Source organism: Brachyistius frenatus, unplaced genomic scaffold (assembly GCF_029030835.1).
Source record: "Brachyistius frenatus isolate BFR_SWC_R1_liver_20210118 unplaced genomic scaffold, ASM2903083v1 Contig_2, whole genome shotgun sequence".
Classification (NCBI taxonomy): Eukaryota; Metazoa; Chordata; class Actinopteri; family Embiotocidae; genus Brachyistius; species Brachyistius frenatus.
The window spans coordinates 4,490,350-4,505,412 of record NW_027210601.1 but is presented as its reverse complement, the minus strand read 5'-3'; the positions used below and the strand labels follow the sequence as shown (position 1 = coordinate 4,505,412).

The window sequence follows — 15,063 nt, the reverse complement described above, 5'->3', positions numbered from 1 at the left end:
GTTTTATGCTCTTGGTGGTTTAAAAAAAAAAAAAAAAAAAAAATTGTGGGTAAAAAGAAGTGAAATCTGCTGTTCAATGTGATGCTCATGTGCCCCCCACCCCTACACACACACACACACACACACACACACACACACACACACACACACACACACACACACACACACACACACACACACACACACACACACACATAACCCCAACTACTAGAAAAAAACATTTCAAAAAGGTTTGGACTCTAAAAGCCCTCCAAACACTATGAACTCCTCCCTGGACACAATGATCCATGAGCTTATACACAATTAGGCCATAATAAAATGTGATGAAAAGTCATTCTAACAACTACCGACTCAGCCAAATTTCCTCTACCCAAAATTACCTGTTACATGTGAAACTTGAACATGATGTGAAAACCACTTGCCAATTTTTTTTTAATTATAATGACCAGGAACTCCCTTCAGGATTAAAGCCTGCAGTTACACTGCTGGCTCTCTCAGCAGTCCCTGCACTGTGGACACTAGGCCTGCCATGGGAACGGACAGTTATTTGCTTTAATTTGCAACAGAAAAGCTTGTGGTGTGTAGTGACTGTTAGAGAATGTTCTATTTGGTCTTCTCCTGGCTGGTTTAAGTGATAAAAGTGTCATTATTTAGCCTGCGAAGCTGAGGGGAGAGTGCAAACAGGACTGTATGACCCTCTGTCAAGAGCCTCCGTTCTTCAGAAGCTCATTAAGGGTCTTCAGTTGGCCGAGCCCTCCAGCTTCCTCTCGGCCTTTTTAAGCCTCTCACAACCCACTCAACGGAGGAATACCAGCAGAAATTGACTCAATTTAGAGCTAGAGGGGACATGAGAGATGTCGCGCTGTGAGGCGATATAGGCGACTTATTAAAACGGCAGGAAAGACTCTTGGACTTGAGCCAAATAGGATCTCACCCTGTTGCGCACTGACCGGATTTGGAGAAGGCTTGATTCACTTGTTGGGATGCTTTACTGCTTTGGTCTCAGTGTCTTGTGAACAACTTTAGCCGGTCTGAAAGCTGTGATTGGACTCGGGTTTTGCGCTTGACTGGATACCAGACGTACAAAAGTGGCTTATTCTCTGTGAAGCTGCAGTTGGGGACTGAATATGGAGATGCAAGGCTGCTTAGTGAACTCCACGTTGATCAATTTTGTCAGTGACATGAACCTGATGGACTTTCCGCAAAAGTATCCTTTAGGACCAAAACAACAGGTGGATGACACTCCATCCAGTCCGAGCAACCAGCGGCGGCTAAACGACTCTCCCTGGAGCCGAGACGTGGAGGACGGCTTGCTCAGTGCGCAGCTCCGCTCCGAGCATCTGATAGGCTCGCCAAGGTTCTGCAGCCGCGGCAACCACAGTCATACCCAGTCCAAACGGAGGAGGATAATAACCGTGGTCCAGCGGCAGGCGGCCAATGTGCGGGAAAGAAAACGGATGTTTAGCCTGAATGAGGCTTTTGATGAACTGAGGAGAAAAGTGCCAACCTTCGCCTACGAGAAGAGACTGTCACGTATCGAGACGCTGCGCCTTGCCATGGTCTACATATCCTTCATGACGGACCTGCTGGAGAACACCTGAGACAGAATAGTTCAATATACATTTTATTCCATGAAGAATGACTGGCTCCGCCATTGATTTCAACAGAGACGTAGACATAAATGAAGAAACTGACTTTTATTATTTATAATCTTCATCCAAACGGTGAATCTCAAACAAAACAGAAAGCTTAAGAAATATTTGGTGCAAAGTCTAGCTAGAGATTATTTTTTTTGCAATGATTTAAAAACACATTTTTATTCAGAAACTTATATCAAGATATTATTATATTTATTTGACCTGGCACATACAAGCCAAGAGCCCCTCCTCCGTTTAATATTATGTGGCTTGTTTTTTTTTTTCTTAAGAATAAACTTACAGGCTGATGAATGTGTCCCTTTTCTCTGCAATTTAATGACAAAGAAAACAACATAAGCTTAAATTTTGACTAATCGAATTTATAGAATAACTAATTGAATGTCCAATTATGCACAGTTTACATATTTGAGGCATACATGCTTTTGTTTCGTAAAAAAAAAATGATACATGAAATACTATTCTGAAGGCATAGATGTTTGATTTTGTAGACTACGATAAGACCTTTATTAGAAAAAATACAACGAATGCTAAAAATTTAACGGAGGATGCGAGACTGAAGCTGTGTGGTTTTAAGCACCTTGGAGAGCTACGCCGCCGCTCGCCTCACCTGGCCTGCTGCACTGAACAGGTGTGCTGAAGGGCAGCTTCGGAAACAGAAAATGGGAGAAAATGAGAAGGGGTTATCGGCCCTTGAAGGCCTTATCCAACAAACGACGTTGAAATCGAGCAGATTTGAATCGCAAATCCAAAGATCGCTGCACGAAGCTGGAGGTTATCTTTGGCACTGAGGTGTAAAAAGATATAGAGCGAAGAGATAAACTGAGTGACAGACCCACCGACGCGCTCTTCTTGTCCCGGACTGAAGGATGAAAGACAGAGATAACCATTTAATGCGGGGAGATCCGAGACCTGAAAGGGGCTTGCGGCGATTTCTGTATCCTCCCTCATCAGAGGGGAGGCCTCTCGGTGGGTAATTCACACCACAGACCACCTCCAAAAGTCGCCAGATCCAGTTTCAGCTCCATGTAGAGATATTTCTGCTGGTTCGTGATATTGTGGGCCTAAAGAGCTGGGTGGCCATGCGTGCGTGTTTAAGCTCTGCGTGTGCGAGCTGCTCTTTCTCTCTCCTCAAGTCCATCTTCTTCACCTCCAGTATTTGCATTGCGTTCCAGGCGTACACCGCCTTCAGCGACCCCGCTGTGAGCACGGATCCGCCCTAAGAGCTCCCTGGGACGGACGATCTTTTAAACCTGAGCCGCGCTGCCGATATCCCTGCGGGAGTCAGACCCATTTAAGTGCATACCTCAATGCGGGGCCGCTGACGGCAAAAAATAAACACCTTGGTCTGCTTATACGAGCAGCGGCCTCCTGCTGCGACAACCTCCTGTGTTTCAGTAGGTCTGATGTTTTTCACCGTTACCACTGCTCCCCATCTCAGGCGTCTAAACCTGAACACGGAGACTTAAGGCCTAACCGGTTTGTGGAGGAACTTCTGTTGTTATGTTTGGGAAAGAAGAAAAGACAAGTGACATGTCTTTTTGACTATATGGTCGTATAATTTTTTTATTTTTTTTTTATAGACAGTGACTCAAACAGTGGGTCAGACTTTGGACCACAAAATACGAGTTTAGGAACCAAAACAAAACCAACGACAGTCCACTTTTTTATTCTAAAACAACATAATAACCGAGAACTACTGCAACAGCCTACATCACTTAACAATGTGAGCACACAAAAAAAAAGCCTGAACATGAAATGAGGCCTATTTTTTTTTTTTTTTTTAAGTAAGATGAACTCCATTTACTCTGTTTAATTTGTAATAAATCCAAAAGAAATAATAATTTAAAAAAAAACCTGTGCATTTGAGACAGAAATATATTGAGGTGGGGTGGCGAGACAGTTTTGTTTGCGCAAAGCTACCTAACCCCGCCTCTATTGGTTACATCCTTCCAATCTTGTGTAAAATTTTTTTTTTTAAAAAAGCCTCGATGTCTTAAACTCTATTCCTAATATTATAGCGAGAGCTCTCCTTCTCCTGCGGTATTATGTTACATCCCTCCTCACCCAATCACAGCTCTCCCCAAAATCCTCCTGCTCGTTCCCCTCTTATAAGAGCTCGGCTCGTCCCCGTCTGGCAGACACCTCTCACTCTCCGTGGCGCACGAGATTTACAGTAACAGCAGCCCCCGCCTGACTGCAGGCTGCACTCCTTGTTACCTGCCGCGTTTGTTGATGTTGTAACCACTTCAGTGGATTTGGGTCAGGGGTTATAACGGTCCTAAAGACCACAGAAAAGTTTCTAAAAAAAAAAGAAAAGAAAAAGAAGACGATGCGGGAAGACGACTCCTCCCCAATGGACAGCGCCGGCAATAGCGAGGAGGAGACCGACCGTCAGCTTCCGCGGAGAGGCGCGAGGAAGAGGCGGACAGCGCGGAGGAGCACGGACGAAGAAGAGGAGGGAGACCTGGAGAGTCCCAGCCCCGGGAAGAAGAAATGCAGAAAGAGCTGCGACGGAGGAGGCGGCAGCGCTGGGAGCGGCGGCAGTGAGGCCAGCAGCAGCCCCGCGCGCTCCTTCGATGACCTGCAGACACAGCGCGTGATGGCCAACATCCGCGAGCGGCAACGGACGCAGTCTCTGAACGAGGCGTTCACGTCGTTACGTAAGATCATTCCCACCCTCCCGTCGGACAAACTCAGCAAGATCCAGACGCTGAAGCTGGCGGCCCGGTACATCGACTTTCTGTGCCAAGTTCTACAGAGCGACGAGCTGGACGCGCGAGGAACCAGCTGCAGCTACGTGGCGCACGAGCGCCTGAGCTACGCGTTCTCGGTCTGGAGGATGGGGGGCGCGTGGTCCTTGTCTACTACGTCCCATTAGCAGGGCCAGGCCTGCTGTGGATCTGACAGCACGGTATGAGCTCCTTTCACTTTTCATCCTGCAGGGACATGAGGAGTGCCAAAAATGATCCCATGGGCACTTTGAGCACAGCCCCCAGATGAAATATCAAAGTAGTAGACTTAGAGGTAGAGTAGTGTAACTAATGTTTCAGTGGGTATTAGTCCTGTTTAATTTTGTCATGAAAGAGGTGTGTTGGTGCCCATAAACTCTTACATACATTATTTAACAGCAAAAAAATATCCATATAGAGTATGACATTTCTATGTCATGCAACAGGGGACTAGACAATGTATTTCCCCCCTGAAAACATAGCTTTATGTTTACATTGCCAACCTCACGTCACAACCAGGTGTCACGATTGCACATTTATCCTCCAACTGCATTAAGAAATAGTTGATTTAATTCTGTGTGCTGGATAAAAAAATGTTCTCAACCAAAATATTATTTCTTTTCACAGGTTACCCAGACTGAAGAACAAGTGGATCAGACAGACTGAAACAGGCGAAACACAGCTGAGGCCCAGGCTCAGCCGCTGTGCTTCAGGCCTCAGAGGAAAGCAGCCTTTTCATATTTCTCTTTGCATGGACTGTAATGTTTGCAAGGGAGCACTTAGGACAGACTGGACGGATATGAAGAAAGAAAGACCACTGCGACTATGAATGTTGTAAAAACAAAACAAGCTCTGATGCACTGCTTTGTTTTGAAAAACGAAAGAAAAATGACAATTCATCCTACATTCCCTGTGACAATGTTTCACAGAAAATGAAGTATTTTATATTTATTTTTCTACACAGGTTTGAAATTCCTTTCCCCCTCTCAAATAAAAGTTATTTATTTTTGGGATATCACAGAGTGCTGAATGAATTGAGAATCTGAGCATTTGGAGTTTTGTAAATATTTGGTAATGTCTTGAATAATAAAAAAAAAAAAATGAAGGTATCTTTCAATCCTTTTAATGGTCTGGATTTTCATTCAAGCTCGAGCAGGACTGGTCAAATGCATGACCATCAGCCATAGTTAGGAGGGTAGACATTGCTGCACAAGAGTTGTAATAAATACCTGAAATTTCTTGAAACAAACTCATTTTTCATGGTCTTAGTACTTTGGCCGTGTGCAGAGCGTTTATTTTCAGTGGTTGTTGGTGAATCCCCAGTTAACTGAACCACAGTGGAGGGGGCTAAAGAAAACATCTCATACCGGTGGCTTAGTCTGTAGTGATGTCTTGAGCTCAGGGATCTGGGAAACCCATAATTAGCTGGTGGTCTGTGAACAAGGTGAATCTCTGGGAGGCATGCATGATATTCCCAGATGTCCTCCGAGCCACAGATCAGCATGCCCGTCCCCTGCAGGTGCTACAGCAGCTATAACACAAGACTTTTGACAGATAAAAGGGGTGGATATGTGTGACAATGCAAACTGCATGGGCTGTGTAGTTACATACACCAGCTGTTCTGGTGAAAAAGAAGTGATTATAAACATTAAAAAAAAAACATGAATTATTAAAATTAGTCTTACAGAGTCTCACAGCAAAACATATGACGAAACAACCTGTCAGTTGACTGGTTTCACTCAATTAAATTTTCAAACAGCTGTTGCATAACAACACCGTTACTCTGGTGACCATTTTCTTACTGAATTTTCAAAATGTTTAAAAAAATAAAATTTTCATTGGATAGTTTTCTACACATTAACTGACCCATAATGAAGATGAATGATTTGGATTCTTTTTTTTGCTCAAACAATATGTGTGATATAAAATTGTGATGAAAAAAGAAGGATTTCTTAAATAAGGACATTAAACTTAATGTAGAAATCAATCTCAGTTAGAGGCCCAATGATCTCATAACAACCTGCAGAAAATAAATGCCCTATAGAATGTGTAAAAATGGAAAATATCAAAGAAATATCTGGGCTAACATATGTCCATAGATGTAAAACTAGATTATATTTGGAAAAAACAACTATATAATTGCCCTTACATGTCTGAAGCTTTATCTAATAAATACAAGAGTCCTGTATAAATGTTTCAAGGCTGCCACACATAATGTTGCAGTAGGATTAAGCAATAAGAAGAGTTCTACAGTTATATCAGTCTGAACAAGAAGAGAAATAAAGATACTGGGGTCAATACAGACTCACTTTAGGGAGCTCCACATCCCTCCATAGGGGTTGTTAAGGGATGATTGCGGGAGCATAACTGTGTTTTTGCATCACGGGTTGCGTGCGGAAGGTAAAGCCATCAGCTCTGACCTGAAGCCCTCGCCAGCCGCCAGGGGGAATCGATTCCCACCCTTAGATCACCGTGGCCGTGTTATCTTAAACTTGAGGCTGTTGCTCTGACATGAAGGAATGTCACCTCTGAGGCTTCAACACAACACACACACACACACACACACACACACACACACACACACACACACACACACACACACACACACACACACACACACACACACACACACACACACACACACACACAAACACATATAGGTTATGCACACACCGAGGGAGATTTCTCACGCCTACCAAACAGGGAAATACATTCCTCAGAGAGAGAGAGAGGGAAAAGATGGAGGGGGAAGAAGGCTCCTGCAACTCAGCTCCTGCCCCCTTTGATGTTCGAAAGTAATGGGATGACTGCTTGTTATCAGTGTGAAGGCATCTGCCTCTCAAGTTTTTAGTGTGCTATGATTTATAGACTCTTTGATGACTGACACACACGCTCTCCCCCACCCATTAATCACTATTTATATCTCCTTGTTTCAGTCCTTAAAATGATCTTAAAGCCAAATGTGCAGGCCTGTGTGTATATTAATAATGACAGCCAACAGCCAGCTATAAATCTCTCTAAACATGGATTTCTGACTGCTATACATACAAAACAAGCCCAGGTTGTAGTTTGTTTGAGGGTTTAAACACTCAAACAGAGCTCTACCTATATCTTTTGACTTCTTTCAGCATTGTGTCTCCCTCACTTCCATCTCTCTCTCTGAAGTTCCCCTATTACAGGGTAACAAGCCCTGGTTTACATTAACCCTCAACAACACAAAAAGACGAGGTGGGAGAGGAAGTCGGGCTGAGACAGACAGGGGGGAGAGAGAGACTTGATTTGCAAGTCTGGTTTCCATTAGAGCTAATTATCTGTGTTTCATCTCAACCTGAAGCAGTCATTGTGTGTGTTTGTAGGTGTATATGTATGTGTGTGCACTGGAGTCTCTTTTTAGTTGTGCTCTGCTGCCTTTGACTCATACAGCTGAAATCAAGATAATCATATCGGAGGACTTTTTCTGAAGTGAAACGCAATATCACTCAAACCTTTCTGTCTCTGTGTGGATTATGAGAATATGAGAATAAATTAGTGATCTGGCCCAAGTAGAGCACATGTATTAATTTGTTTTTGCTACATAGAGGCTATTGTGAGCATATTAAAATTCATTGCAGAGATTTTTTAATTTTTTTATTCTACTCCTTCCTTGAGTAGTTTTTGACCTTTTCTTTTATATTATCTATTTGAATATCAAATGTTTGAAATTCATTTTCCACAAATCTGTATGAGAAGGTGCTGTGGGGTTGAGAGTGGTGTGTTTCTGTCTGGAAACACAGAGTGCACACAGAAAACACACAGGAGTCTGAAAATCACTCACTTTCATCAATATATTGTGTATTTATTGTGAAAGAGGCGCACTTTTATTGCAGTCAAACTGTCTCTTCATGTGCCATTTTAAATCAATATTCCATCAATTTTTTTCACATGAAACTCAGGTTATTTGTCATAATGCTGTTGTATAATGTCTCTGGGGGGAGATTTCCAAAGTCTGAAAAATAAGCCCACTAATATCATGGGGGTTTTGGACTTGGGATCCATTTTATGTAAAAAACAAGAGGCGTGTGTGCTTGAAAGGAGCAGACATTTGGGAGGCAGGGTATTGAAAGGGAAAGATGCTACTCGGTTACATGATGGAAATTGGTGGATCCAACTCATACTAGGGATTAAAAGTCTGGATAACTTCATGTCTACGTCATTTTGGAGTAATAGAAACATCTGTCTGTTGTGAGCTCCACAGTTTTTTGGCATAAAGCGTTGTACTACTGTCATGTAGTAAATATTGGTAGGAATTAATGTTGTGAACCTTTTAGAATTGTTTTAATTCTCAATAGAGACAGGGTTACTGTTCCAACAACAATGAGCATTCACTCACGCATTCCCCGAGGTCGGTGCCAACTGCACCCACCAGTTTTGACCTGTGACCTCTCAAACTGACCCTGTCCCCAGAATGCAATGACCCCCAGCTGGACCACGAGCCACCACATTCACCTCCACAAAAATGTCCACTCAGTTCACTAATACTTGTCAGATGCATGGAGGAGAGCAGAGAGATTGTGTAGGATTATGGCAGAGTTAAAAAACTGAGCACACTGATAAAGCAGTGAGAAAACGAAGAGGAGGATTCAAGAAAGAAGGGGCAGAAAGAAGGGAACAAACTTATATGAATCCTCTCAGCTCTCTAGCCCACAGCTGTTTATCTTGCAGATCGAGTTAAACACAAGCCTCTTATAACTCTCCACATACCAGACAATATCACAGTGGCCCCGCTTTACAAATATAAACATGGGCGCTTTATCAAAGACCAGCACGGCTCATCCAAACACATAGGCTCTTTCTCCTAACTTAATTTACTGCACCCTATACAGAGTTCCTTTATTGGATTTAAACTTTCTGAATGTTTAATTCTGGCTAAAAATGGGAAACTTTTGGAGGTCTGTTGATTAAGGTTAAAGGGGTTTCGCCATGTTTACCTTATAAAATCACTGTGGCTTCTTATCACGCATAGATCTACGGACAATCAGTGTGGAAAAGCCCCGGGTCACGCACAACACGCTGTGTGTTATTTCCACAGAGAGAGGGCATTGTTTGACTCAACTTAGGTCCATTCACAATGATGGGAGAGTGGCTGTCAGTGGGGAAATGTATGTTTCCTTGTTGTGTTAATAGTAGAGAGCATTGTTTTGACTCCTCACATAGTAACTCAGATTTATCTGATACACACACAAACACACAAAAACACATGCAGTGTTGCATCATCATGGATTACATAAAGTTTTTGAGCTTTTCTCTGTTGAAAGCAATAAGCAGAGCACAGCCACAGTTTACTAGTGTTTTGGGGGCCCCTGTCATGAGTGAGTCCGCACACACACATACATAGAGGCAGAGTGAGGGATGGCTTGGCAGTAAGAGCGACTCCAGCCTTAGTGTTGGTCGAAGAGGAGCTGTGCTGGGAGAGAAATAGACATTAATATCTGTGGCCTTCCTTCTGGTTTCCACTGTGGGGTGGTCTCTGTTTCTTTCTCCACCCTCTTTATTTCTATCTCCTCCGTCACTCTCTTATTACTTTGAGGTGGTCTGTTTCTGTCTTTCCACCTCTTTCTTCCCCTCTCTTTCCCAGCCCAATCCCCGCTCCCCCTTCTCTTCCCTCCTCTTCATCATATTCTCTCCTTTTATCTATCATATAATCTGCCTCCTCGCTCTGTTTAATATTTTCCCTCTCATTTCCTCCTCCTTTTCAAAGTCCCTCCCTTTCTTCTCTTTTTGTTACCTCCACGCACAAATACAAAAACACTCATCATTGCCTCTCTATTTACTCAGTGTCACCTCACTACAAGTGTGTGTCCAACTCTCAAGAGTGTAAGTGTACTTTCAGAAAGGAAGAAAACCATACAGAGACAAAGAGAAAGATGCAGCGACTGTAAGAAAACAAAGTCTTGCTGATGCAGTGATTATCACTGGTCAGCATTTTTCTAGCCAATTGTGCTCTGAATCAGAGTGTGTGTGTTGTTTTCTTTCACTTTTCAAAATGTTTAATATTAGAACTTCATATTTACTTTTCTGACTGGTGTTTTTTTTGTCTGTGTGTCTCTTTCGTTTCTCTCTCTGAAGATGTTGGTTGTGTAATTTTATAAGCCGGGCGTTTGGTGTCATATGAACCATTTGCATGTTTTTTCTAGTCCTGTAAAACTGGCCTAAATGCCCCATAATTCTCTTCCCCACAGCTGCCTGGTAAAGGTTAGTGCCAACTTCCAAACTCTCTCATACACACACACACGTATGGCATACTAACAGGAAAAGTGTAAAATAACACCACCTCTTTAAAAAGAGAGGCAAAAGGTCTTGAGACCAAAAGTACATACAGTTAGTATAAGAAGGACATGTGTGTGTTTGTATGTCTGTATGTGTGTTTCCAGCAAACCTGTCCCAAGAAATGATGGCATATAAAGTAAGGCGCCAGGATTACAACAGGCCAACAGAGTGTGTGTGTGTGTGTGTGTGTGTGTGTGTGTGTGTGTGTGTGTGTGTGTGTGTGTGTGTGTGTGTGTGTGTGTGTGTGTGTGTGTGTGTGTGTGTGTGTGTGTGTGTGTGTGTGTGTGTGTGTGTGTGTGTGTGTGTGTGAGTGTGTGTGTGTGTTAGCACATGTGTGTGGGAGAGTTATAAATAGTTGAATCATCTGGAGTATATTAGAGGTACAGTGTTTAAGTGAACAGGTCCGCTACCTGCAGCCACAAAAACCTCAGAACCGATACTGCCAGGCCTCAAGCTGGACACACTCACAGACACACACATGGAGCAAAGAGAGAGAAAATACAGGAAAAATTCATCAATAGCGACTAAACTGAGCTAAAACAAAGGGCTGAACAAACAGCCAGGTTGCGCATCTGAGAGGAAGTGGGTTACACAATAACACAACTTGACCGAGGTAAATCTTGGCTCCTTGGCTTTAAGATAAACAGGGGTTATGAGGAACGGCACCACAGGGATATCTACTCAGCTATTAAAGGGTGGGCCTGATGTGAATTTAAAGGGAGGGAAAACATAATGTCTGAACAAGGTTCTTTAGCTTAGAACTGAACATACAACACTTCATGGGGCCACACATATAATCAGCACCTGCACGCGCTAACACACAAACCCACATCCTTTTCCACACATAAATATGTGTGTGAGGAGGCTTATATACTGATTTAATGCAACTTATATTGTCAAGAGACATTAAAGACCCAGTCATTGCTTTATTAATCTTTATTATTTAAATTATGCCTCATATGCATTTATATTTCGTTAAAGTCAAGTGTAGCTACTCAATACACCCATTTAGAAATCTCCAGAGCCAAAGGTTTTTTGATCTTTCACGAATTCCTGCTTTTAGTGCATATTCTTTCCAAGTTTTCCACAAATCTAAGGCCCCCAGAAATCAGAGGAGTCGGTGCAGGAAGTTGACCCTCCCCCCATAGCACATTTACACTCACACACACTGAAACTTGAGCCACAGGAAGTGGTCCTGCGCAGCATCATGTCATGGCATACAAATTATTCACAGTTTGAAAAATGCACTTTTTCTCGTCTACTATATTTTCCTCTACTCCCCCACTGCCCCCACTTGTCTTCTTTTCTCCATTTATTGTTTTCATTGCAGGTCCTCGAGAGAGACACAGTCAGGGAGACAAAAAGCTCTGCTACCTGCGTTATCTCAAAAGTGAGCCACATTCAGACCTAAAACGAGCTGCTGCTGTGGTTGTACAGGCCCCAAAATTCCGGGAAACATTCTCCTGTGGTGTTCCCTGAAGACTTGTGGTATTCCTGGCCATATCCCCACTACACTTTTGTGGAATTTCCTAAATGGATGTAGAGCAGGTTTATTTGAACTCTTTTGAACAGTGAAACATAGATCTACCTTATCTCTGTGTGGCTATTTTGTTTTACTGTACAAATCCAACTGTGAAAAGGTTGGAGGAGAGGGGATAAAGAACAATTTTGCGCTGGTGTTATGAGAATAGAATGAAAAAAACGATGAAAACACCCAGTTTAACACATGATGTGGGCGATTAACGCTGTAAAACATCTTGCTAGTGACCTCACCCCTTTTCTTAGAGCAAGCATGTCCAGTCAAAACAGGATTCTTCTATTTTTAAAATTGCTATTTGCTCTATGAATTAATAAAGTCAAAACAGGTCAGTCTTTACACACAAATTTTTTTTAATTGCTTTTAACTATAAAATAAAGTCAGACCTAACCGATGAAACTGAGGCTGGCAAGCTTTTTCTTTTTTCTTTCTTTTAAAAAAGTAATTCTCTTTAATTTCAACACTGCTACATTGGTTTTGAGGACTGTTTCTGTTGACTCAAGAAAAAAAAAGGGTGTAAGTGGCTCAGGTGGGGAAACAGGTATTCTATTAATCACGGTTGGTGGTTTAACTGCAGGCTCTTGCAGTTTACATGTAAAATATCTTTGCGAAACCCCTGAGATCCACACTGTTGTGCGAATGTGTGTATAAATGGGTAAATTAGATGCTTTGTAAAGTTCCACTGGGGCTGAAAAGTGCTAATTAATTATTGGTAACTTATTTTATGTTGCTTTGAAAACTATATGAGACTGCTGATTGACAGCAGAAGAAATGCTATTTAGCCTAATATAACCCAGGTTGGCCGTGGTATTTGCAATTGCAACTTTAGTTACTTCAGAGTTAAACTACTTTTTGGTAACCTGGTTACTTCCTTTTTGTTTTGTTTTTTGTTCTCTCACTTTTAGAATGCGGTTTGGTGAGTATGCAACATTATTGGTACTGCTGCGCAATACTGTGATGTAACTTTTGCGTCTGCCATCTGTGCTGAAGTCGCATGTGACTTGTATGAGGTTGCACAAAGCCAGAATGACTAAAGGTTATTCACTGAGCAGTATAACTTCCACAATGACAGTTAAATTTCCCCTCGGGGATTAATAAAGTATATACCTACCTACCTACCTACCTTAACTATCCAACTTATGATGTGCATGTGTGACATGCATGGCTAATATTGGACCGCAGGAAGGTGCACGTAGCACAAGAATGACAGAGTTGTTGTGCATCAGGAAGTGTCTACTCTCCTCATCCTGCCAAGACTGTGACTGTGTGGATTATTCAGAGGTCAGAGGGGAGAAGGTTGAGTTAAGGGAAGTTTGGAAGAGCAGTGACCAAGCACACTTTCCCCTCAGGCGTGTGGTCAAGGGACAATTGAGGGCATACACGCTCGCACACGCACTCACAATCTACCTCGTACACACATTCACATACCCACCATCTGATTCTGAAATAAACATCGTACCCCATAATACCCCTGGGCTAGTTGGCCCACTGGCCCACCCTGATGACCCTTGTTACTGTGGTGATTAAATATTGGAAGCCCTCATCTGCAAACATTTAGCCAGTGTCACCCCTAATCTGCCTTGTGTCACCCTGGCACCGCACACTACACAGGATTGCAACACATACAGCCATACAGCTGAGGATGTACACATTAGTGTCAACTTAGTAAAAGCTAAAATAATGACATACATCTTTCCCATGTCACCAAAGTCAGGTTCAAAACTTGTAACTCTGATCTATTTTTACAAGATAAGTAAGTCTCAAACATTAACCCTGGGTGGCTGTAAACATTTTATAGTTTCCCTCTAGACAGAAACAGTGGCTGAGGTCAGCATGATTTCACCGGATTACTCATACTCCACTTCTCCGCTGTCAATCTGTTTGTTCCAAGAAGATTTTTGCCAACATATGGCTACACACACAGTTTTTTTGTTATTGTTGGAAATGAGTATTTTGTCAAAACCATGCTGCAGGATTGAAGCAGTGTTTTTATGTCCTGCTTTTTTTTTTTTTTTTTTTTTTTAATTTAACCTCAGTTAACCCTCCTGTTGTCCTCAGGTCAAAATGACCCGCAGCTGTGTTCAACCAAGTTGTATTTTATTTCTATATTTTTATATTTTTTGGGATCATTGGTCATCATTCTTTAAAGAAACCCTCACAGCCTCCTTGTCACCAATGATCCCAAACAAATATGAAAATAAAATAGAACTTGGTTGAACACAGCTGTGGGTCATTTTGACCCAAGGACAACACAAGGGTTAAAGATTCTGCACTTTATGTTTTTCCCAAAAATGCAAGTCACTAGGCTGAAAGTATGAGGCTGTTTTCCTGTAGTTTAAAAGATGACATTTTGTAAATATTCGGTTTGCAGCCAGCAACAATGATATGGAGCTATATAATGCATTTCCTTAGTCATTAAATTACCATTGGCTGTCACATTCCACCTCCTGACCTCTGAACTATGACACACCGGTCCTCTTCCTCCAGAACAGACCATCATGAACGCCATGCCTCAGGTCACTTGTTGACTTACGAAAACGAAAAGCTACACAAAAACGTGTGTTTTACGTGGAAATAAGTCAAAGATTGCTTTAAATGACAAATAGATTTTGAGTTGCTGTTTGACTCACTTAGATATATGGTCATCCAACAAATGCACACAAGTAAATAATGTTTCTTTGCAGCAAAAACAAAACAAACGCCTTGAAAAGAGTGATATAATTTACCATGACAGCATTAAAATTGAGTACTTCCAGAAAACCACCTAATGCGCTGCTAGATCAGGTGGTCTGCACACAGCCTCTTTTGCCATGAGCTTTCTAGCAAGTAAGAC

General features: G+C 42.2%; 2 protein-coding genes across 2 annotated transcripts; both read left to right on the top strand.

Moving 5' to 3' along the window:
- Positions 1-1,127: 1,127 nt before the first annotated feature.
- Positions 1,128-1,601, top strand: LOC138621814 (fer3-like protein). The gene has a single exon (XM_069700146.1). It carries the CDS (start codon positions 1,128-1,130, stop codon positions 1,599-1,601), a length of 474 nt encoding a protein of 157 aa, XP_069556247.1.
- Positions 1,602-3,803: 2,202 nt separating this feature from the next.
- On the top strand, positions 3,804-5,471 carry twist1a (twist family bHLH transcription factor 1a). Its single transcript, XM_069700132.1, has 2 exons — positions 3,804-4,569; positions 5,015-5,471. The coding sequence occupies exon 1, from the start codon at positions 3,988-3,990 to the stop codon at positions 4,534-4,536; it is 549 nt and encodes a 182-aa protein (XP_069556233.1). The 5' UTR covers positions 3,804-3,987; the 3' UTR covers positions 4,537-4,569; positions 5,015-5,471.
- Positions 5,472-15,063: the final 9,592 nt, after the last annotated feature.

Bases quoted from the DNA above. Each gene is read 5' to 3' on its own strand.
- LOC138621814 (XM_069700146.1), top strand. From the start codon at position 1,128: ATGGAGATGCAAGGCTGCTTAGTGAACTCCACGTTGATCAATTTTGTC.
- twist1a (XM_069700132.1), top strand. From the start codon at position 3,988: ATGCGGGAAGACGACTCCTCCCCAATGGACAGCGCCGGCAATAGCGAG.